The 24,895-nt window shown below is 35.8% G+C and overlaps 4 protein-coding genes across 6 annotated transcripts; 2 read left to right on the top strand and 2 right to left on the bottom strand.

The window, feature by feature from the left end:
• Positions 1-3,597: 3,597 nt before the first annotated feature.
• Positions 3,598-5,203, top strand: LOC126590695 (selT-like protein). The gene is made up of 4 exons (XM_050256189.1): positions 3,598-3,866; positions 3,977-4,050; positions 4,343-4,661; positions 4,792-5,203. The coding sequence occupies exons 1-4, from the start codon at positions 3,678-3,680 to the stop codon at positions 4,891-4,893; spliced, it is 684 nt and encodes a 227-aa protein (XP_050112146.1). The 5' UTR covers positions 3,598-3,677; the 3' UTR covers positions 4,894-5,203.
• A 976-nt stretch (positions 5,204-6,179) lies between these two features.
• LOC126590698 (protein PSY3-like) lies at positions 6,180-12,725 on the bottom strand. The gene is made up of 2 exons (XM_050256194.1): positions 12,542-12,725; positions 6,180-6,535 (listed from the first exon to the last, which is right to left on the bottom strand). Exons 1-2 carry the CDS (start codon positions 12,627-12,629, stop codon positions 6,381-6,383), a joined length of 243 nt encoding a protein of 80 aa, XP_050112151.1. The 5' UTR covers positions 12,630-12,725; the 3' UTR covers positions 6,180-6,380.
• A 3,952-nt stretch (positions 12,726-16,677) lies between these two features.
• Positions 16,678-18,279, bottom strand: LOC126590697 (PHD finger-like domain-containing protein 5A). Of its 3 annotated transcripts, none has more exons than XM_050256191.1 (2): positions 18,112-18,279; positions 16,678-17,154 (listed from the first exon to the last, which is right to left on the bottom strand). In XM_050256191.1, exon 2 carries the CDS (start codon positions 17,134-17,136, stop codon positions 16,804-16,806), a length of 333 nt encoding a protein of 110 aa, XP_050112148.1. In that variant the 5' UTR covers positions 17,137-17,154; positions 18,112-18,279; the 3' UTR covers positions 16,678-16,803. The 3 variants fall into 3 exon arrangements, with proteins under 3 accessions (XP_050112148.1, XP_050112149.1, XP_050112150.1); XM_050256192.1 differs by having other exon boundaries at positions 18,088-18,264; XM_050256193.1 differs by lacking the exon at positions 18,112-18,279 and adding an exon at positions 17,721-18,029.
• A 1,813-nt stretch (positions 18,280-20,092) lies between these two features.
• LOC126588541 (gibberellin 2-beta-dioxygenase 8-like) lies at positions 20,093-22,098 on the top strand. The gene is made up of 3 exons (XM_050253642.1): positions 20,093-20,646; positions 21,210-21,540; positions 21,744-22,098. The coding sequence occupies exons 1-3, from the start codon at positions 20,108-20,110 to the stop codon at positions 21,960-21,962; spliced, it is 1,089 nt and encodes a 362-aa protein (XP_050109599.1). The 5' UTR covers positions 20,093-20,107; the 3' UTR covers positions 21,963-22,098.
• The last annotated feature ends 2,797 nt before the right edge of the window (positions 22,099-24,895 follow it).

The following is a 24,895-nucleotide window of genomic DNA, read 5'->3' as shown; positions in this document are numbered from 1 at the left end:
GAAAACTAATGAAAAGAGCTTGAAAACTTTAAGTTTTAACGATAAAGACAAAATAAAGGGTAAAATGAATAGTCCCATGTTTGACTTTTTAGTGTAAAAATATGATTTTTCATTAAAGTGAACAGTATCGCGGGCTTTTCATTAAAATTTCCTTTGTTTTTTCTTAGTTGGGTCCTTTTGGACTTTATGTTGTATTTGATTTTCCTTGATGGGGTTGTATTTACTATTTAGGTTGTGGACCACTTTTTGAGCTTTCATCTCCTTGTACTAGTCTTTTTATTTAATGAAAGTAACTTGGTTCGACTGAAAAAAGTTAGAGCAGTGTACTCTCGTTCTGCAATTTGTATTGCGTTTAAGGAGTGTGAGAGTAAAAAGATAATATAATAATACAGTCCTCTTTTGTTGACAAATACCTCAAATTATTTGAGGGTTCTTTGTATGGTTTAATATACATCGTATTTTAACGATTTAACCGTTCATTTTTTAAGATTTACTTTAAAGAGCATCTCTACAAAAATCACTCAAATATGAAATCGTCCATAATTTTGCAAAGTTTATTATGTGCAAAGAGTATTTCAGCAATCAAACTAATTTATATTCCGACTTCTGGTAGATAGTCTATACTTTAATTAAAAATGTCACATTTTTTGTTTATTCTCACTCCGATTCCTCCGTAACCTAATTTCTTCTTATTCCGATTTCAAACACATAATTATTAATTAACTGATCTACAAGCTCCTTGCAAACCTGAATCCTTTCATAATTATTTCAACATAATTATCCAAAGAAAATGCGAATCTATAGACATAATTGGATATCGATGTGCTAGTTATGGGCCATGAAGCCCAAATCTATTTGAGTTACGCAGAACGAACTGAGCCCAAGGGAGAAGCCCGTCTACGTTTCATATCAAGAAATAGCCGAAGATGGTGGTCATATTGCCAAGAGAATTGCGATGGAAACAAATCTCAGTACTGTTTCGAGTTGTAACTGTACGTACTTGTAAAGAACATCAACTGACACAGCAGTACGATAATACGATGTGATGACAATGCTGCAGTTCAAGAATGAAATCGAAAAGGAAACCGAATCACGTTCGTATTCGTATAAATAGACACAATATACGTCCTCGTTCGAAACCGGGAGGCACATGTTCTTAGAAATGCACACAAGTAGAGTGATATTAAGGGCAGCAACATACTGAACTAAACCAACTGATATGGCACAAAACATAGCAATCGTATCATTCCTCCATCATCTCTTATACTTTATATTCAACTTTCATTTGTTTATTTGTTTGTGGGAGCGGTTCAATCGCCTCTACCACCATTACCATCCATTGAATCCAACCGTTAACCATCACAGCACTCACCGCCGCCACATCATCATTGCGACCGCAGTTTGATCCCACTTCTGCCGCCAGCATCACCTAGTAGTAGTACTCATGCTACTAGGTATCTGCGCTTCCTTGCCAAATCTAGATTTTGCTTGTATCACGCCCAAACACTAATGTTGTAAGCCAGTTAATCAACACATAGAATCTGTTCCTCCAGCTTATGACTCGGGTTAAATACGCGCCACGCCAACTAAACCAACTAGAGAACCCGGCCATAGATATGCCATTACCCGCCTGCAAATAAATACGCTACAAAGATGAGTTATCTTAAGCTTAAAGTGCGAGAGCAGCGGCTTTGAAGTGGCTTGAAATTCACCTTGCTCCGTCTGAGGTCCATGAGAGCCCTGTATCTCCCAAGAGTCGCCATGCTTCCTAAATGCTTGTACACAAATGGTTCCTTGTATTTATAATCTCTTGCAGCGTTCGCACGCCCTCCACCAGCTTTACCAATTTTGTTCAGTAGATTGGCCAAATACTTTCCTTGCCTCTCTGCAACCTTCAAATATTTTAAACAGATGTGCATAAAGATTCAGCTGCCCTTTAGCTGCAGACCGAAACCTTATGATACGAAGAGATGTAAAGCAGACAAAGACAGATGATATTGAAATGAAAGATTTGTGTTGCAGAGGAGGAAGTGGAAAAATATAAACTGAAATTTTGGGGGCGAATATGTTCACCAGAAGGTACCAAAATTTATGAAAACTCATAAGCTTAGATTTGTTAGACGCTCCAGTAGTTGAGAGGAGGAACAGACTCATTCCATTGGAAACAAATTTAAGCATCACCTTCCACCAGGAGATTTTGGAAGCAGCAAGGAGTAAGGTGATGGACCAACACCGGTAGACCATACCAAAAGACCATAAGGAACCTCTGTGCCATCATTAAGAATTATTTTCTTATCCTTGACATCCTTAACGATCCCACGGACAAGACGAACTCCTGACTGAGAGAAACAATCAAATGAGCAATGAACATACCCAGAAATTAGTGGGAATAAACTTTAGCAATCAACAACTGTAGTTTGTGGGAAGAATTACCAAATAATAAATCAATCAAACTTTTTACCAAATAATAACAACACAGAAGCTAATTAATTAATTCACATTTTTCACTACAGAAAAGCAAAAGTTCAATCAAGTAAGAACTACCCATTGCCAAATTTTTACCCAGAAGATTCAAACTTTTACCCACAAAGTCACTAAACCAGTAAATCTAAAACTACCCAGGTCACCATTTACTATCCAAGAACAAAAAAAATAAAAATATCAATATACCATACTGTGGAAAAGAAATGGAAGTTCTACACTATCAAAAGAAACTACAATTTCAAACATCAAATTTTCCACACAGAGCAAAAACTTCGGCATGCAGAGTGTAACTTGATTGAAAAATTCAAAAAATTCAGCATGAGGGGTATAACTTGATTGAAAAATGCAAAAACTTCAGCATGAGGAGTATAACTTGACAAAAATGTTGACGTGGCTTAACCGTGATTGCATAAATAGGAGAGGATGGGAGTGTATGGTAAGTGGGAGGGCAGAGAAGCCAGGTCCGTTTTCCGAACCTAAATTTCATGACTTAAGATATATTAATTATTGCGGAAAGATTTTAACCCTTATTTTTTCAGCAGGGATTTTTTTTGTACCTTTGAGTTATATTATCTTAATTTTAATGAATGTTTAAACCTAAGTTTAATTTCTGACAAAATTTTCAAAACCGAACCAACCAAACTTCAATATACACTAACCAACCAAATTTTTATACACACATCAAATTTTTTTTTTTTGTTTGACTATTGAATTTAAATTTCAGTCGTTTGGATCTTCTTTTTAACAGTTCGATTTGACAAAACTAATATTGAAGAATCCCACAAGGGGATTAATTTATAAGGAAACTAATGAAAATGACTTGAAAACTTTGAGTTTTAACGATAATGACAAAATAAAGGATAAAGTGAATAGTACTATGATTGAATTTTTAATGTAAAAATGTAGTTTTGCAATAAAATAAACAGTACGAGAGATTTTCGTTAAAGTTCTCTAATTTATATTCCTACATATGTTAGATAGTCTAAGGACATAATTGACCATCAATGTGCTAGTTATGGGCCAAGAAGCCCAAATGTATTTGAGTTAAGCAAGAGGAAATGAGCCCAAATTCTCCAAAGGCCCAAATAATATTATCCCCTACCTACCAGTAGAGTCGATCAAAGAAGGCTAAACAGAAGAACCATTTTCGTCTCCAACTCTGTCTCTCTACACATTTTCTGTAGACTGCAGCAATGGATCGAGCACAGCTTGTTCTGCTAGGGCTACCACTCTTCCTCTTCTGCACAGACCTCCTAAACCTCTTTACTCCGCCCCCTCCTCCGCCCCACAAGCCTCCTCACCACCACCATCCCCATCCCCACCTCCAACACCAACACCAGCCTCCTCCAGTCGCCAAAGAAACCCTAGACTTCCCCTCAGAGGTATTTCACTCTGAATTCCTCTGCACTTCCCATAATTTATTGCAATTGATTCCACATATTCATCGTATTATAATTTCCCTCTGTATTTCTTTGGTTTTATCGGATTTCAGAAACCAAGCGCTTTTGGGGCAATCGGCGTCGGGAGCACGGTCAAAATTAGCTTCTGCACTTCTTGCTCTTACAAGTATTTCTCTTGTTGCTTTTGTGATTTATTGAATTGGGTTTTTAATTTTATTTCGAATTATGATGTGGGATGATAGAAGATCAATTTGAACAGTTATTCAATAGAAATTGAAGTGTTATTGGGGTCCTGGGATTTATCCGTTAAGCCGTAAAATGCTCTTGATTTTATCTGTTAGCTCCCGATTAGTGTTCCGATAAAGATGTGGTTTTCTACTTGTTTTGCTCTGAACTTGTTAGATTGGATCCTTGGGATTGGGCTATATTTACATATCGAAGGAATTTGCATTTGGTAGGGGGAATGCGGTAACAGTGACGAAGATGTTGGAGGCTGCTTTCCCTGGAATCCATGTTGATCTTTCGAACTATCCTCCGCCCCTTCCAAAGCGTGTGGTCAGCAAGCTGGTTCCGGTTGCTCAAGTTGGAGTTTTTGGGATTGTAATGGCGGGCGAGCATATTTTTCCGATGTTGGGGTTTGCGACACCTCCGGCTTGGTATTATTCTCTGCGTGCAAATAGATTTGGTACCATTGCATCCACTTTGCTTCTTGGCAATGCATTGCAGTCCTTCCTCCAAGGCACTGGTGCTTTCGAAGTTTACCTCAACGATGAATTGGTGAGCAAACCCTTTTTTCTTTGGCCATATGTTTTCTGGGAGCTAGATTACCATTCCTATTCGCTTAAGTCCTTTTTTCTCCTTTGACCATATGATTGAGTGTTAGCTTATGTTCTCTTGTATGTTGCAGGTTTTCTCTAAGCTGAAGGAGGGAAGATTTCCAGGCGAGCTTGAACTAAGAGATGCCATTGCGAATAAGTTGGGTGGTTCAAGAATCATAGACTCAGCTTGATGGTCTTAGTCTACTAGCGGGGTTTGGACAGCCCAAATGCTTGCGGTTGGAGTTTCAAGCTTGCACACTGGCTCGCATACTTGCTTGGTAGGTTCAAAGGCTTCGAAGTTTTAATAAATTTGTTACCCATCACTGTTATACAGATTAGAGACACCAATAGAATGTTTTGCTGATAGGTTTTGAACGACAATCTGATTCTGCATGCTAATATAGTTCATTTCACGGAATACAGTGTCCGTATCTACTCAAAAGTATAATTGTTCCTGGATTTAGTTTTTCACATTGAGTGTATTAGTATATTTTTTTTTTTGTGTACTTGATCATGTACCGGCTAACTCCGCTTATGTAAGTTTATCTTACATTGCCGGTCCCAAGCCCGGATAAAGGAGGAGGGGGAGGGCGTCAGGTAGTCGACAGCCGGCACTCCTCGGTTACATCGAATCCTTATGAAAATGAATCCAGAACGAAGTAGCCGACCCCACTTAGTGGGAAAAGGCCTTGTTGTTGTTGTTGTTGTTGATCATGTACCGGCTCTAGTTACGCTCTGCATACCGGAACTGCTTTGGATGGAAATGGAATTTGAATGTGCATTTCAATTTTCTTGAGTTTATGGAGGTGTTTTGGAAATGTAATGCATGTTTTCATTTGTTCAAAACTTCTAACCCAAGGGAAATGGAGATGCCAGTTTATGCTTCATGTCAAGAAATAGCCGAAGATGGTGGTTATATTGCCAATTGAATGCAATGTGACCAAATTTCAGTAGTGTTTCGAGTTGGAACTTTACGTACTCGTAAAGAACCTCAACTAACACAGCAGGACGATAATACGACGTGACGACAGTGCTGCAGTTCAAGAATGAAATCCAAAAGGAAACTGAATCACATTAATATTCATATAAATAGACACAATATATGTCCTATAAAGTATAAACAGCAAGAAGTAAGAACATATTCTGTAACCCTTTTGTTTGAAACCGGGAGGCATATGTTGAATCGCCACTGCCACCATCAACCATCCATTGAATCCAATCCTTAACCATGACAGCACTCGCCGCCGCCACATCATCATTGCCACCGCAGTTTGGTCTCGCCTCAATGCTGCCAGCATCACCCGGTAGTAGGATTCATACCAACGGTGGCAGGCACCTAGTCACGCCAAAATGCGGTGGCACCTACGCCAACAAAAAGGAAATTGAGATGGGAAAGAGAGCCATATTCAGCTTATGCATGATTACTTATCTAACCCTTCGCTGTATCCACTACGCTTCTTTCGAGCCGACAATGGTATCAAGAAAATATGACGAAGACCGTAAAGGCTTGCATCATCACTTATTTATTAATATAGCAAAGATCTTGAATACCATTTTTTTTTTTTGATACACCAATTTGGTTACGCCAATTAAAAAAGCAAATTAAAACATGTTATATATGAAGCATTACATTAGCCCTTCTGAATCAAGCATTGAGCAATGTATTGGTCTATTAGCCTTAGCCTTTTCGGCCACCTCCGCCGCCAGACCTGACCCTTGAGGGGGCGAAGGCGGAGGGATCATGCCCACGATTTGCAGTTGGGTCGTCGTAGTCGTTTGTCGTCACCCTCAAAGACCTACCCTCCATCTCCATTGCCATTACCACCTCGTCATCTGTAGTACGGTAACCAAGCACACCAACAAAGAAAAGAAGAAAATCAGCCTCCAGCAATAATGTTTACTACATTGCACTGATAAATCTACACCTTCTTGACGAATACAAGGATTATACAGGAGACATATCCGTGACACTACCTTTTTTTTTTTGTAAATAATTTTTTACACACTTTTTTGTAGGACTCACTTTGTAATGTATTTCAACGATCCGAACCATCTATCTTTTAGATCTTTCCTCAAAGATCATATCTACCAAAAACCACTCGAATTTGAAACCATGTGACCGTTGGATTAAGCGTTTAAGTTTTTTTTTGTAGAACCTAAACCATTTATTAGGAAAAGTATTTTTCCATTGATAAAATGAATAACATTACACTTTGGGTATTTATACAAAAGCTGTCATAGCTAACAGAAAAGAAAACCTCCAAAACTAACTAATAAGATTCCTTAACCTCTAAGTATTATCTCTTGTAGGTGTAATTACATTTTTATCCTTAATATCTCCCCCCCTCCCCCCCCCCCCCCCACAAAAAAAACGAAACTGTGGAACTCTCAGTTGAAGTTTGTATCTCAGAAGCAAGAACCTGAAGTTGGATAGAGACTTGGTACAAACATCAGCTACTTGATCCTATGTACAAACAAAATACACAGATACTTGGTTTGCCAGAACCTTTTCATGAATGTAATGATAATCGATTTCAACAGGCTTAGTCCGAGCATGGAAATAGGATTCTTTGCTAAGAATATGGCAGAGACATTATCACACCACAACTGTGGAGAATAAGGCAGAGGATAAGCAATATCAACAAGCAATTTGCATAGCTAAGTGATTTCAACAGCTGCATTTGCAAGAGATCAATATTCAACTTTTGTTGATGATCTAGCAACAGTGGGTTGCTTCTTAGCACTCCAACTAATTAGTGAGTTGCCAAAAAATATGCAGTAACCACCAGTGGATCTTTTGTCCAAAGAACACCCTGCCCAATCGGTGTATGAAAATGCTTGAATAGATGGAGCTTTGGAACACTTGGAGAACCATAAACCAAGATTAAGGGAACCCTTGAGATATATGAGGATGCGTTTAACTGCTTGCATATGTGAAACTCTAGGACTGTGCATGAACTGACACACCAAATTGACTGCAAAACTAAAATCAGGTCGTGTCAAAGTTAAATATTGAAGAGTTCCAACTAAAGATCAATATTCAAAAGCATTTTCAAGAAGAGGAGATGAATGATCAAGCTTGGTTGTACTTAGAGGAGTGCTGCAAGGTTTAGCTCCTTCCATTTTTTTCTTTTGTTAAGAGATCCAAAATGTATTTTGTTTGAGATATAAAGAAATCTGTTGATGATCTTTTGACTTCAATGCCAACAAACTAGTGAAGAGCACCAAGATCCTTAAAGGGGAAAAGAGCACTAAGTTATGTTATAACTTCTTGACAGGCAGGCTACAAGGGATGGACCAGTTACCAGTATGTCATCCACATAGACTAAGATGAATACCAAAGTGGGAGATCTCTTCACAAACGGAGAATGATCACTTTGAGAACCTGTGAACCTAAGAGAATGCAAAGCATTATAAAGCTTGTCATACAAGCTCGAATAACCTGTTTTAAACCATAAGGTGATTTGTGAAGTTGACAAACATGAGTTGGTTTTGATGGATCTTCAAAGCCAGGTGGTTGTTGCATAAACACTGATTCAGTAAGTGTGCCATGTAGGAAGTTAATATTGACATCTAGTTGATTTAGGAACCAATTACATTGTGCTGCAAGAGTTAGAATAAGTATAATGGTCACATGTTTGGTCACTGGACTAAAGGTTTCAGTATAGTCAAGGCCTTCTTGTTGGTAAACCCTTTAGCAACCAAACGGGCTTTATACCTGTCAATAGTGTCATCTGGTTTCCTTTTGATCCGAAAAACCCACTTACATCTCACAAGATTGTGAGAAGATGAAGAGGGTATAAGAGACCAAGTACCAATTTTGAGAAGAGCATTAAACTCCTCTTGCATTGATATGTGTCAATGATAGTGTTTAGAAGCTTGTAAGTAGGTTGTAGGTACATAATCAACTACAAAATGAGGATGAATATGGTGCTTAGTTGCAGTTAGGGCTTTGTGTTTGAAAATTCCAGACTTGGATCTTGTCTGCATTGGGTGGATGTTGATAAGAGAGGTAGAAGTATGATGTAATGGAATTGCAGAAGCTGATAAGGTTGCAAGATTTTAGGGATTTAATGTGGGTACAGAATTGGATGTGGATAGAGGGCTTGATAAGGTTGCAAGATTTAATGGAGCTAATGTGGTTACTGGATATGATGTAGATACGGTATGGGGAGGAAAAGTAGTAAAAGTAAGGGATGATAGAATGAGAGATTGGTATAATAAGGAGGTAACAAGATTTGATGGTGAAAGGTGAAGGGTGCGGAGCATGAAATGGAAAAGTCAACTCATTGAAGATCACATGCCTTGAAATATACAATCTGTGAGTAGTTGGATGAAGACACAGATAACCCTTGTGATTTAAGCTATACCCCAAGAATACACATGGCTTGCTTTTAAGATCCAGTTTTGAAGATGTGTACGGCTTTAGCCAAGGGAAACAATTGCAACCAAAGACCTTGAGTGACTTATAGTCTGGTACTTTCTTGGAGAGAGACTCCTAAAAAGAAGATCTGGAAATAGTTAGTAATCTTTTGATAAGATAAACTAATGTAGCAAAAGCCTCAACCTAATAATAATGAGGCACCTTAGATGTTATCAAAACAGTCTGAGCAATCTCAACTATATACATGTCTTTACGTTCTGTACACCTATTTTGCTCTAAGGTGTGGGGACAAGTAAGCTGATGTTGAATTCCATGGGCAGCTAATAACTTAAAGAAGGCAATACTAACAAATTCTCTACTAGAATCAAACCTTAGTGCAATAATTTTTGTACTCAGAGAATTCAACAAGTAATTTCCATTGCATAAAAGTGGAGAGTGCATCAGATTTACACTTTAAGGGATAGAACCAACAATATCGGGAATAGTCATCTATGAAAATGATATAATACCTAAAACCAAGGTGAGAAACTGTAGGTGAGGATCCCCAGACATCTGTATGGATAAGTTCTAAAAACTTACTTATAGTACAAGTAGTAGTAGAAAAATGAAGTTTAAAACATTTCCCTAGTGCATAATCTGAGCAAAAACTTTTATTTGAACCATCAAAAATAGAAATACATGATTGAGATGCCAACTTATTTATGATCTTAACAGAAGGGTGGCCCAATCTTTGATGCCAAAGATGCCTTGGAGCTTTGACAGATGTAGTGAATGCTTGATGAGAAGTAGCAGGAGATGTGATGAGTGAAAAGGATAGAATCCACGTTGAACTGAACCTTTAAAAAGCATCATCCCCGAAGAATGATCATTCAAAGTCAAGTGAAAAGGATAAAGATGCATAGAACACCAATTGTCAAGGAGTAATTGATTTGCAGAAAGAATATTATGCTTCAAATCAGGGACATGTAAAACATGTTTCCGTGCAAATGAATTAGTTGAAGTATGTAAAGATGATGAACCAGAGTGGAGAATAGGCAAACCTTTGCCATCTCCAATATACACTTGCTCAGGGCCATTGTATGTTTTTGGATTCTGAAGATTTGCATAAGAATTTGTCATATGTGAACTTGCATCGGAGTCTACAATCCAGGTAGGTGTAGAATTGGAAGTGTTGGCAACCATAGCAGAATGAGAAGATTTGCCACTATAATTTTGATCCATACGATGAGGACAGTCACTAGCTTCATGATCTAGTTTACGACAAATCTGATAAGAGATCTTTATGTAAGAAGAGTAATTGTTGCGAGCTTCACAATTGAATCTTTAAGTCGTGTTTTGAGAATAGCTATTCCTGTCATTATTAAATATGTAGTTTCCACGAGTCTGATAATTGCCACGATTGGTATTCTAATAATTGCGTTCTACATTGCGACCTTGATTCTTGAAATTAGGAACATGTTGAGCAACAAAAGCTTGAGGATTAGGGTTTGCAGGCAAATGAAGAATACCAACAGAATAATTATACGCTTGAAAAAATGCAGCTGAAATTGTTTTCTTCTGATTATTGAGTTGAATCCAATTCATTAATAGTCGTGGATCCAATACGAAACTGAATAGCATCCACAAAAGAGTCAATTCGGGAGGCAATCCATGAAGAGTGACTGAGATTAGTTCTGAATCTTCAACTAGAGCACCCGCACTTGCAAGTGCATATGTGATTTCTTCAATTTGCTAGAGATATTAAGCAGCAGTTGATTCACCATTAACAAGACTACAAAGATGAGATCGAAGCTCATGAATGTGAGATTGAGATGCAATTGCAAGTCGCAATTCCAATTTCGCCCAAAGTCCTCGAGCAGAAGTCACGCCAACCGTGTAAGGAATTAGAGATTCAGAAAGAGTTAAATTAATCCGGATAAGAATGTTTTGATCATTCTCAAACCAAGTGACATAGGCTGGATTGAGAGTTGCAGCCTGATTCCCTAACGAATCAAGAAGAAATTTGGGCGGCGCCGCCATAGTTTCGTCAATGAGACAAGTAAGATTGTAACAACGGAAGATCGGAGCAAACAAAACACTCCATTTCAGGTAATTTGTAGTTGTGAGCTTGATTGGAATCATGGATCCAATATTTTGGATCGTAATGGAAGAAGAAATTGCAGATTTAGGGTTGGGAATTACATCAGGAAACTGATGAACAAGAGAATCCAATTCTAAAGAATGAGATGTAAAGGTCACCATAGTTGTAGGTGGAAGAAGAAATGTGGAAGAAGAAATCACAATCAAGATCAAGAAATCGATCGATTGATCGGAGAATATGAAGAAGATTAGGCGGTGCAGAGAGAAGCGGGAAAATTGGATCGAAGAGGTGTCATGAGACTATAGGTGGTTGATACCATATTAGGAAAATTATTTTTTCCATTGATAAAATGAATAACATTACACTTTGGGTATTTATACAAAAGCTATCACAGCTAAAAGAAAACCTCCAAAACTAACTAAGATTCCTTAACATCTAAGTATTATCTCTTGTAGGTGTAATTACATTTTTATCCTTAAATACCATTTACTTCACTACTAATGAATGTCTTAATGGTTTTGGATTTGTTTAATTTTTTGCAAAAATGATCAATAAATGATATTCCAAAAGATAAATAATTCAGATCGTTAAAATACATTATAGAATGGACCCACAAAGTCTCAATTGGTGTGTGAATACTAGTGTCCATAAGCACAACTAGCAAACAAGACGGTGTGTGAATACTAGTGTCCATAGCATACTAGTGTCCAAGTCTCAATTGGTGTGTGAAAACAAAGTCTCAATTGGCGTGTGAATACTAGTCTCAATTGGTGTGTAAAAGAGACAAAACATATAAAAAAAAATATATATATATATATATATATATAATATGGATGCATGAGATGAGAGTATGAATGCCAAACCCAGCTGGTGTTGCACACACTTCCACACCCCCAACCCAATTGATTCCAAAAAGCAGGCAACGGATACCAGAATGAATAATTAATTCCTAGATTTATATTCTTAATAATATTAATTAGTATATATTAAGGTTCATTGTATATATCGTAACGAGACAAAATATACACAGTATTATAGAATTAATTTCCAACATAAATAATTTTCCAATTTCAAACAAAGCAACTCTATCGATTTCTGTAGTTTTACTTTTTACAGAACTCATTGTGTTCCAAGAACAAGATTGGAAAAGGAGAGCAATTCAATGCCTTTGGAGATGATTGTTTCTATGCATCAGTTGAAGAACAGTAGGAGAAAGACTTGCCTGCAACGCATTTCAGATCCCTCGCTCTTCACGTGATCATTGGAGAACGATGCAGAGAGAGAGAGGGTATGAAAATCGACTCGTTGGAGGTAAGTTTTACGCGAATAAGTGGTTGAAGAAGATATAGGTAGAGAGAGAAACATATATCCATACCTGAGAATAGAACGGTGTTCCGAGAAGAAGAAATTACAGCGAAGGCAAGCAAGAGACATACGCACAGCCGAGTACCTCCAAATCCCATCTTTCTTTTTCTCTCTCTGGTTGACTCTGATAATCATACACCAGAAGGATGAATGAACCAATATTGCTGTATTTATAGGTTGAATAATGCCATACCGATATACTTTTTGGTGTAACCGTAACACCGTCTCATAACGTTACTTGTAGCAATGTGTGTTTGTTTTATATTAATATATTTTAAAACTTGTAAGGTGGGTAAAATGATGGACATAAGTGAGCTACACCCAGAATTCAAAACTCTTCAAAATAACAAAATATATATCTTTATAATATCGTTTATCATATAATACATAAAATAATATATATATATATATATATATATATATATATATAATACTTTGGATGCGGTTCCTAGTCTCTAACATTTTTTAACTAAAATCTTAATGATATTCAAAGTTTGATCAAAGTCCATTGACTTTGTACACCTCATTATATTACTATTAATATTTATATTTTTATAGTTTTGACATTGATTGTTTGATACTTTATGAGATTTATAATCCTATACATTTAAAATCTCTCATTATAATATTATTAGAAACAGCTACAATAAAAAAATTCAAACATTTTGATTGAATATATGGATAAAAACTATGTTACAATAAGAAATAATAAATGTCAAAAGAATGTATCCATAGTGTTAAAAAAAAATGGTACATTTCACATATAGCAAAGTGGTACATTAATAAAGAAGAATGAGTACATTTTAAATAAATTAGGGTACAAATAAAAAATTAAAAATTTATGAGTACAAATGAAATTTTAAAAAATATATGCGCAAAAAGAAATTAATACATTGGTACAAATTAAAACTAAAAAGAAAATACTACAAATTAAAAAAAAAAAGGTTGCAAATTAAAAGTGGGTACAAACTAAAAATATAAATATGATACAAAGTTTAGCATAAATATACCATATATAATTTCTCTACCATTGATGAATTATACAATGGCATGTGGTAAACACATGAATACAAATACAAATAAAACTTTAGAAAATATGGGCACAAAAAGAAATTAATATATGGGTACAAATTAAGACTAAAAAGAAAATTGGTACAAATTAAAAAAGGTTTGCAAATTAAAAATGGTTACAAACTAAAAAAAATATGATAAAAAATTTAGTCATAAAAATAAATATACTAATTGTAACAGTTTTAATACTAAAGGAATATATTTAGAAATAAAAATATTTTATTATTGAAATAATTAATGATGTTATTAATATCCATGAACTTTGATCAAAAATTGAAAAGGAATAAGGTTTTAATTAATAGAGTAGTAAAATGAGAGATGAAAATCTAATTTATCTATTTTTTATTTAAAATTGAATATAAACAGTATCTGATAAAAATTGATCATACGATATACAATGAATGCCTGAGATTCACACAAAGAGAGGATCCTCACACGTTTCTATACACTTGCATGCTAATAATACTACTATATTAAAAGTTGACGTTTACAGATGATGGCTGTCACGAGTGCATCTGAAGATGCTGACTTTTAAAAGTTAACGGTGTTGATATCGATCCCCTCCTTTAATTACCAGATAAGGTAGCCACGCCTTTGCCAGACAGAAGCAGGCAGCGGCTTCCGTTTCTCGTTCAAAAGTCGTGATCATGTGTATTATTTTTTTGCCATTAACTGGTTCACACACTCTACTCTAGTCTCCATGTACAACGTTTGGTGATAATATAGTGCTACCGACGCAAATATAATTATTTATATCGTTTCAACTTAATAAGTTTGAGTTAAAGTTAATGAATTAATCTAAGTAAAATATTTTTCCAAAACGATATTGATGCAACTACCAGTAAACATACATTTATATTACTAATGAAAGAAATACTAACTACATTTTCCTCTTATCTTTCTCTATTTACATTTCACTCATTTGTTGTCATGCGAACTCCATTGTTGCTTAAAGAATTAGATTTTCAACACATTAGATATCGAGTTTTAACTTTTAAGTAATACTGGAGTCTACGTGGCAACGGTTGAGTGGAAAAGACAAGTAGAGAAAGATAAAAGGAGAAGATAATTAGCATCCACCTTACTAATGAACTTGAGCATGGCAAAATGGCCTCTCATCTGGCTTTCCCTCTCTTTCACAAACACGAGAAAAATTATCTTACAACCATTGTATTATGGATTTTTATCACAAATGGTCTCTGAAATTGACCCTCACCATCAAGATGGTCATTGAAATTGAAAATCAATTAATGTAGTCCCTGAAAATAGGTGTCGCAAATCAATGTAGTAATTCCGTCACAATTATGTTAAAAATTATGTTAAATGTTGATGTGACACATAAATGGGCCCCATAAGTAATTTTTTTTCTTACAAATGGTCATTGAAATTGACCTAGGACATCAAAATGATCCCTAAAATTGACCTACAACATCAAAATGATCCCTGAAATTGAAAATTGATAAATATAGTCCCGCAAGTATCTCAAATCAATGTAGTTATTCCCTCATAGTTTTGTCAAAAATTCAATATGTGCTGATGTGACAAATAAATGGGTCATACAAGACTAATTAAATTTTAAAAAATTAAAATAGGCTTAATAATTTAATAGTTAATAAAAAAGTTGTCAATAGAAAAAACCCACTCCTTTAATCACCTCCGATCCCAGTCCATATTTCTCTATCTCCTTTGCTCTCTATTCTATGTCAAAAAATTCTCAATATACTCATCTTTACACACTTCGACACCCTTCACTGAATTGAACTTGGATCGAGATCGCTTTTGGTGACAGCTTCGTCGATTGGCAACAACTTATGGGACATTACCAGTAACATTTAGGCGATCAACATCCTCACAACCTTAATCTTGGACAGCTTGTTTGACGCTTCCCTGGTGGTCTGGTGATGCAAAGAACAAAGAGGTCTGCCTTGAGATAATGAGGTTATACCTGAGGTGCGTCTATTGTTGGTTGAAAACTATTTCCTTGTCCCCTCTTAGGCCTTGGTTAAGTCTTGTGCCTTTGAGAATTTATGAAGGGGATCTCTCTACGGAATAGGCCCTACTATAAGGAAAAAAAAATTCCATTGTGCAAAAAGGTATTTAGACAACTATTTTAATTAATTATTAAACACACATCAGCACAAAACAATTTTTTTTTTACAGAATTGTGGCAAAAGGATCATATTGATCTACGACATCTATTTTCAAGGACTACATTTATCGATTTTCAATTTCAGAGACCATCTTGATAGTGTGGGTCAATTTCAGGGACCATCTTGATGGTGTGGGTCAATTTCAATGACCATTTGTGATAAAAATTCGTAAATCTAGTGGGGCCCATTTATGTGCCACATCAACACTTAACGAAACTTTTAACTGAATTGTGATGGAATAACCACTTTGATTTGCGACACCTATTTTCAAGGACTACATTAATTGATTTTCAATTTCAAGGACCATGTTGATGATAAGAGTCAATTTCAGGGACCATTTGTGATAAAAACCCTTGTATTATTCTAGTGGCATTGCCGATGGCATAGATAATTGCCATATATTAAAATACCATATTATCAGTCTTAGATAGTTGTTATGTGATGTCCTCAGTTGTTCTGACTAAACTCACAAATTCTTCCTACTTTTTAATTAATTCGATCATACAGTAACAACGAGACAATGTCTTATTGAGCCTACAAGATCCATTCGTTCTTTTTCTTTGATAGATAGTCAGAACTTCATCTTGGTTCTACGCCCAGCCACTTGAGGCCCCTCCATTCACTTTGGATATAATAGATTGTTGTAGGAGTAGGATTCTCTTCCTTTCAAATCTCCTTCCCTCTCCTCCTCTCATTTTCCTTTGTCTTTCTCTATCTATATAGAAGCCAACACAAGAAGTTAACGTGACTTAATAAAAACCATTTATGAGAGGATGGGAAGGAAATTTAGAGGGGAAATAACCTTACTCCGTTGTTGTGGTACTATTCTGCTCATATGTGCCGTCTTTCATTCTCTTTTTTAGGTTTTGACCTTCAAGTACCATTAACGAAAACAGAGAGCAGATACAAAACTATATTCATGTACTACCTGTAACAATGTATAGATTGATAGAGAAACTCAATACACGAAGGAGTCTAAATATGCTTGTAATAATCTCCAAATACAAATCATTACAACATCTAAGTACATCTTAGTGATGCTTAATTACGATCATCGTTTCTTAAAGCCATATTTCTTGCGTTCGTAAAAGAGGTCGGTTTTCGCACTACCTAAATTCACAATCTTTGGACATCCATCCCTATCCTTCTCCTGCTGCGTACACTCTTTGCAATAGTAGGCATCGGAAATTCCAACTCCGCCGCAGATTACACACCGGCCTTGGAAAGATCCGTAGTTGCATTCATCACAAACCCTCACAAGGGTGCAAGGACGGACGTAGGAGTCGCAGACCACACACTTGCCATCACACTTCTCGCAAAGCCGTCCAATGGCGATCCCCGGTTGTTTCCGGCACATAATCAGATCAGGGTGATGTTTGGCCATACCTCACTTTGTAATGATCTGCAGACATCAGACCGACGTTGAATGGGGTTAGTATTTGGACTTGGAATTGATAAAAATAAAGAACATGAACACTAATATATTCTTGTCGTGCGGTCTAGTCTAACCGATCATGTTAGCGTATATATGTTATTTGTGAACCTAACCAAACCGCGATCAAACATATTGTGTTGTAGACTGTCAATAGTTCGTGGGGACAATGCCAAAAGATAGAATAAAAACCATTGCCCAAGCACATAACCATAAATACCGAGAGCTCTATGCAAACAGAACATATTAAATAATACATGAACATCAATCAAACTTCCACCTAAAGAAACAAATACATGAATTGTAACAAACAAAAACATGATAATTAATAATTCATGTCACGCAATCTAATCTAATGTAATAAGGTCTAACGTAACAGATTGTATTGTTAGACTGTCAATTCTTCCATTAATATATCACGACGTGAATAAGTACAATGATCTACCAAGTTGCATTGTCAGACTCACTAACTCATTCGATCAACACCGACATGGTCTAATCTAACACAATATGAATATGAACGACAATCTACCAACCATGTTTCGTTGTCAGTCTGTCAATAGTTCGTCCCATCATCACCGACTAACCTCACACTCATGACCACGAATACAGGAATTAACAAGAGTGCATTAAACGAACACGAACCATCATCTATCATCAACCATCAAGCTTCATAACTGATGAGAAAAATCAACAAAATAAAAATAAAAAATAAAAACTAAAAGAAAGTAGTGCACAGACAATGACTAGAAAATTCACCTAAAATTTTCTAAAATCTAATAAGAAACTTTGAAGGAAAAACAAAAACCCAAAAACCAAAATCAATTGTTTTCCTTTTATACGAACCTAATCAAATCAAATAAATTAACCTCACAAAACGAAGATAATAAGCAAATATCATACAAGAGTTCGTCGCAGGAGGCTAACCTGCGCCGCAGAAGGCAAGTTCAGGTATCCTCTAACTTCTCCGAGATGCAAACTCGCGCCGGGAGTTTAGAAGTCGAGCAAAACTAAAGCCGGACGCCGTTCTGCCATACCTTTGTTATAAGGGAAAAGAGAAGCGGTTGATGTTTCAAGAACAATCCAGGCTTTCAAGTCGGTACTAAAAGGGGCCCACCATGAATGGTTGTCAAAGGAAAAGGATCCGCGCCAGATTTAGTAGTTCGCTACAGGGGCTTATAACATTTTACGTAACGACAAAGAATAATTATGTTTATGTAGTATGGTGTAAGATCGATTTTTACTAATTTTTTTCTTCCTTAACAAATAATTATTTAATCCATTAACGTTATCATACTTAAAATGTTTTGTAAGAGATTTACGGACTTTCGCATTTATGATCGGAATCATTCATATTATAAATCATGATGTAAAAATCATTTCTGCAAAAAATAAATAAGATAAGATACAGTTAATTTGAATGAGTCAAATAGAATTCAAATTACGTATTCTATATTGCGATATTTAATATAACGATATATTTACATTAAAAAAATAAATTAATATCAAACTTGCTGTTCAAATATAAATAAAATATGACAGTAAATTCAACAATCGGGCAAGCAAAGTAAATACCTTATGTGAATTTTTCTATCCCCAAAGACCTTATAATTTGTTAATCTATACTACTTTTTTATTTTTGACAAACGATAGCGTTAGTTAAGAGGAGTGGAGATTGGTGTGATAAATATGCACCATGGTACATAGACATGATTACTCTCTATAAAGTTCCATATTCTACTCTATATCATCTATTAATGAAACTTTATGTTAACCAAAAACCAATAATAATACTATTATAACCTTCCATGCATAATTGAAAGAGAATATTAAGAAAAAATCATGAGCATTAAAGAAATTTCGCAAGAAAAAAAATGTGAGTTTTTTTTTCTTTTCTCATTCACATGTCATCAAAGCATGCGAAGTTCCTAATTCATAAAAGAATAATGCTAGGCACACCAAATAATGTGACACCAATCAAATTTGTGCTTTAATTTAAGTTGGAATTTTATTAATTATTTTAATAAAAATATATATAGTGTAGAATGCATCACATTATTTAGTGCATGAATTTGGTGTATTAGTACCGCCCTTTATTGCTTCCCCTTCTCTCTCTTACCAAAACCTCTCTCACAAACCACACCCAATTAGCCGCCCCTTGCGCTTGTTTAGGATCGGCGGTAGTACCACTGCCCCTCCTTTTACTCACCCTCCTCCCTTCTCCTCCTATCCCTCCTTCCTAAAAAGCCACCACCTTCCCGTGGTCTGCCCTTAATCGTCTTCTCCGGCGGCAATTTTATGCATCGGTAGCATGCATCCTCAGCATTTACCGCAATTTCTTCGGCGTTTACCGTTATTTATTTTTTACTGCTTATATGTTATTTAGTTTTCTACTCTCTCACCTCAGACCGCGCCTTTTCAAATCTATAACTTCAATCTCCCCCCCACCCTTTCCTTCTACCTCATTTCCTCATAATCCATCCCACCCCATCCTTTGCTCCAATCTACAAGCTCCGAACTGAAAATGGATTCCTCCCTCTCTTCCCCTCCCCCAACCGGCATGCCAAAATTTCGTCGAGACCAAGTATTCTTTCATGCATTAGTGTAATTGATGGCTAGACTTGTATGACTAAATTATAACAATCATAATTTAACCGTCTAAAACTCGGATGCATCCAATAGTGTCAACATCTTGGTTAAACATTGAGTAGTAAAACTAGCACATGAGCACGGGCAGAACCATGACTGATTTAGGACTTAGGAGCCACCTTTCCAATCCATCATTGTGTCAATCTCCTTTTTCATAGATTTCGTCTAGGGTCAGAGAATGGACCCTGGGACACCTGTCGGCACCAAAATATATAGAAACAACATCCTGGTCCCACTTCCAGAGTAAACAAATGGCCCTTTGTCTCACTATAAAATGGTTGCTGTCCCATTCTCTTGGCTGCTCATTTGCTATAAGAATCAGCCTCCTGCCCAACAACAAGACGATAACCTCCATTGTTCTGAGAAAAAAATGGCTTCTGAATCCTACCCTCCTCTGTTCCGTTCACACACAGATTCAACCCAGGCCGCTGATTTGGATGACCAACTCAACCCAGTTCATGATTTGGAGGATCCGATTCCTCTGGTGGATCTCCAGAGCCTGAAACTTGGGGAGGCATGTGAGTTTTGGGGCATTTTTCGTTTGGTCGACCATGGAGTTCCTCCAACCCTTTTGACCCAACTTGAAGAGCATGCCAAAGCGGTTTTTTCCCTGCCGTTTGAATCCAAACAGAGCCTTATCACCAGCCCTCTGTCCTACTTCTGGGGTACCCCTGCCCTAACTCCATCTGGGGCAGCCTTATCAACAAAGGGTACTAGTACCCTCCAGAATATCAATTGGGTTGAAGGACTGAATGTCCCTCTAGCTCAACTCAGTCAATTCCAAACTGACAATCCCACAGTTGCTTCTTTCAGGTACATTTATTTTCTTTCATTGGGCTGTAAAGCATGGTTTGGAAATTTTGACCCCATTCAATTATGTTTCTAATGTATATACATTGCATTGGTTAGTTGATTGTTTGGTGTAGTAGAAGGTGTAAAGTTGGTGTACCCTCTCTTCGCTAGTAGAAATGACTACTTACATGTAAAGGTACTACGATGTTTTGAAGAAAAATAAGAAAATTGCCTAGATTAAAAAAGATGAGAAGTTAGTTTTACCTTTTAGAAAAAGGGTCTCGTCTTGATTTCTTATTTTCATTTAAAACATTGTGTTACTGCTACAATTAAGCAGTCACTTCTCTAAATTATAATGTCACACATATACTAAATCATATGATAAATTTTTCAAAAAAATATTTCTTTCATCTCACAAGTCTTGTGCAAGTTCTATGAAAACCATATAAGAAATTTATTTTAACTGAGAATTATAGTTTGACACACAAACGATAATATTTCTTACATATAAGGTGCTAAATATTTCTTTACATTTATACATGGACTTATTTAACAAAGGGTATAATTTCTCTGTGTCTCAAAAGCCTTGTGCTGGAAGAATATGGGAAGCACCTAGCCAGGCTAGCCACAACTATATTTGAAGCTATGGTAAAAAGCCTTGGAATGGATCCAATAGAATCCAAATCCCACTTATCCAATTCCACTGGCGTTGTACGTGTCTATCGCTACCCCCCACATTGCTCCAACTCTGCATCTGCATCTGCATGGGGCATGGACGTCCACACTGACAGCTCTGTGCTCTCGATACTAAACCAAGATGATGTCGGTGGACTCGAAGTTCTCAAAGACACCGAGTGGTTCAATGTAAACCCAATTCCCAGCACACTAGTTGTCAACCTCGGGGACATGATGCAGGTCATATGATTAAGCATAAGTAACTACTTACTTAGGTTTTGCTAAGTTCCGTTGGTTATGCACGCGTGAGCTATTTATGATCATAAATGAGACGTAAGCTTCATTTTTGGTCAAAATCGCACATGCACGAAGATGATTGACTGTAGTATAGCTCTTGTTTGTTTGATGAATATTTGTTGACGGAATTTGTGCTTCGGTTTTAGGCGATAAGCGACGACAAATACAAGAGTGTGAAGCACAGAGTGAAGGTGAACAGAAGCAAAGAGAGAATTTCAATCTGCTACTTCGTGTTTCCTGGAGAAGGCAGTGTGATTCGGAGCTCAAACTACAAGCCCTTTACATACAGTGACTTTCAGAAGGAAGTGCAGAAAGATTTAAAGACTGTTGGTTATAAGGTTGGGCTCGAGAGATTCAAAGCTTAGTGAAGAGGGTTTGTTAATTGATCATGTTAAATGGGCAATAACAGTATGTTTGTAAGCTATACAGAGAAAAATGTGGGTTCTAAGGAAATCACATTTTTTTGTTTAATTTTTATTTTATTTTTTTCTTTTCTGTTCATTTACTTTGTGCGTTTGGGCTTTTGTGTTAATGGTCTAATTATCTTAAAGCATCTCCAATAATGAAGTTTAATTTTCTGCTAAAATAGCTGATGAACAGTGTGTAAAAATTAAAATAACTATTCAGTTTAACTTATCATCTCCAATAATTTTTTTTTTATTTTAACAATATTTTGTTATTTAATAATTTAATTTTTTATACGTTATTAATTAATAATTCAAATAAATAATTAACCCCAACGATTCTATAGCTTTCTAGAACCACTTTTCTTTGTTTTTTATTCCGTTAAGTTCTCTTCCCTTTTTTTTTTGTGTGTTTGTGTCAAGTTCTCTTTCCTTTTCCCGTCTCCTTTTTATTTGTTTTTTTTCCTTTAAGTTCTCTCTTTCCTCAAGCTAAATCTAGTGAGAGACTGTTCCCGTTGTCAGAGTAGCGAAGCAAACAGTGAGCATCTTGGAAATGAGATTTTGTGATTTTTGTTCGTTAAAACAGCCAAACAATCTCTTTTAGCAAGGCTGTTGGATATGCTCTTGAAGTTTATTATTTAAGATTTTGGTAAAAGTATGATTTTAGTTCATGTAGTTTGGATAAAGTTTCACTTTAGATCATTTAGATCATGTAGTTTGAAGTGTCGCAATTTAAAGTTAATTGGACACGCTATGAACATACTTTCTACTCTGCAATTGGCTGTTGTTTACTTTATATGTAATTGTAGGATTTGTTTATTCAATTAAATAAATCACAATATTTAATTAACTCAAATTAGGGTGTTTGATTAAGTAAATATCTCTGAATTTCTTTGCAGTAATTAGAGAAAATCAAAATGAAATATTCTCAAGAATTTTCGGGGCATATCCCTTTTTTTGCTCCTCTCCAACCACATTAAAATGGTTTTTTCTCCCTTAGTTGACCCTATAGGGTTACACATCGATCCGGAAACAACTGAGAACATATGTATGTAGGCAATCTAATTGACTGGATTAGATACAATCGAATCCTCATCATGATTAGTTTTTCACTCGTAGTTCAAGCAAAAGATCATAGGAACGAAACAGTAATCCGAAAATTCGTTAATTCTGAGGTATGTCCTATAATGAGTGTTTTTTTTTTTCTCTTGTGTATTTTTCCAACATTAATTTTACTTGATGCATGTCACTATACTTTCCTTCATCACTCAATGTTGCCACGTTTGATCAAATTTTTTTGCGTCTTGTTGATTAAATTTTTCGGCAACATACCAACTATGATCTTTAGTAATGAATTTTCTCATAAGTCCCCTCATTTTATTGTGTATACATCTCAAAAAATATAAATTAACTAACAAAATAGAATTGAAGATGAAAATTTTTTACATATTGTTTTATTGGTCATTACACTACCAAAGTGTGAGTTATGTGCAATGGGTTCAAAATATAAATGTTCCAATGCTTACAAGTGTATTTGCAACCAATTTGTGGCTTAATCCAAATATGTTGAGAAAAAATTGGTAGTTTTCCTTAAAACCTTTACTAAAATTATTTAATCTAAATTTCCCTACAGATTTTTTTTATCATAAGATAAATTAAGCATTTCATGCGCTATTGAATGAGGGAACATAGCTTCATCATGCACTTCCTATATTTGCCTTGATGCATGTTTCGTATTTGTTTTACACTCACAAAATTTATTTATTGTGCAACTCTTAGTCCTATTATATGCATGATCTCCGCTGCATGTTGAACATGGAAACATCATGAAACATAAGCGAGTTTGACTACACATCAAAGTTCAGTCTTCGTATGACTATAATTGAGAGAGAAATGCTAAGTGGATTCTTAAAGTGTGATTTTTTATAGATTCTTTGGCATGAACAGTTTAACGTCAATTCTTGTGCCAATATATAAAACCTTATGTCAAAAGCATGAAGTGTTTGAGAGTCTATGAAAAGTCCCACATTTGAGGAGAAAATTTTCATTGTGATTGAAATACGGATAGTACATCACGTGTTTTTATATAAGTGGTGAAAAATTTTATTTTTTAAGTTATTAACTTTTTAACACACGTATCACACCATTTGTATTATGACACGTGATGTACCACTTTGTGTTCCAGTCACACTGAAATATCTATCATTTTTGAGAAAGTATCTTTAGCATTTCTCTATTTGAGAAATGTTAGACTTTGTTTTTTATGTTCACGAAATGAGTTCAAATATTTTGAACTTATTTTGTATGTGGCATCTCTTTGACCTCTTTAATTTGCTGACACATGTTTCAGAACGTAACACCATTTGACTCTGTCAACTGTCTTTAATATTATATTAAAAAAAAACAAAAGGTCAAAAAAAAAAAAAAAAGTTTAGACCTAATCCTGAAAACCACCACTGTCGACAACACCTATGTTGCACAAACACAAATACGGTGGCACATGACATGACGATACGAGGACACAACAAATTTCACAAGTACAAAAACACGGATACAATTACAACATGATGATTAAAATATAATAAATATTACATATATTAAAAACAATACTTCGAATTCATAATATATCAAATTATTACTCATTTCCCTAAATAAATTAGGCAACAAACTAGTTTCAGGTCAGGGACTCGTTTTGGTTTTGGTTTCAATATTTCTAAAATGCCTCCAAATGTTTTTTCAATTTACAAAAAGGCCCATGCCCGTCTTGACCGTATCCAAGCCGTGTTCGACAGGTGTCGACGTGTCGAACACTCCGACACTAAACTAGGGTCACAACACCCCCGTTCTCCTAGGGATGGGCAAATACCCATTGGTTATGGGTAACCGCGGTTACC

This window comes from Malus sylvestris, chromosome 11, assembly GCF_916048215.2.
Source record: "Malus sylvestris chromosome 11, drMalSylv7.2, whole genome shotgun sequence".
Classification (NCBI taxonomy): Eukaryota; Viridiplantae; Streptophyta; class Magnoliopsida; order Rosales; family Rosaceae; genus Malus; species Malus sylvestris.
The sequence above is the reverse complement of the archived record's forward strand: the minus strand, read 5'-3'. Positions and strand labels throughout refer to the sequence as shown.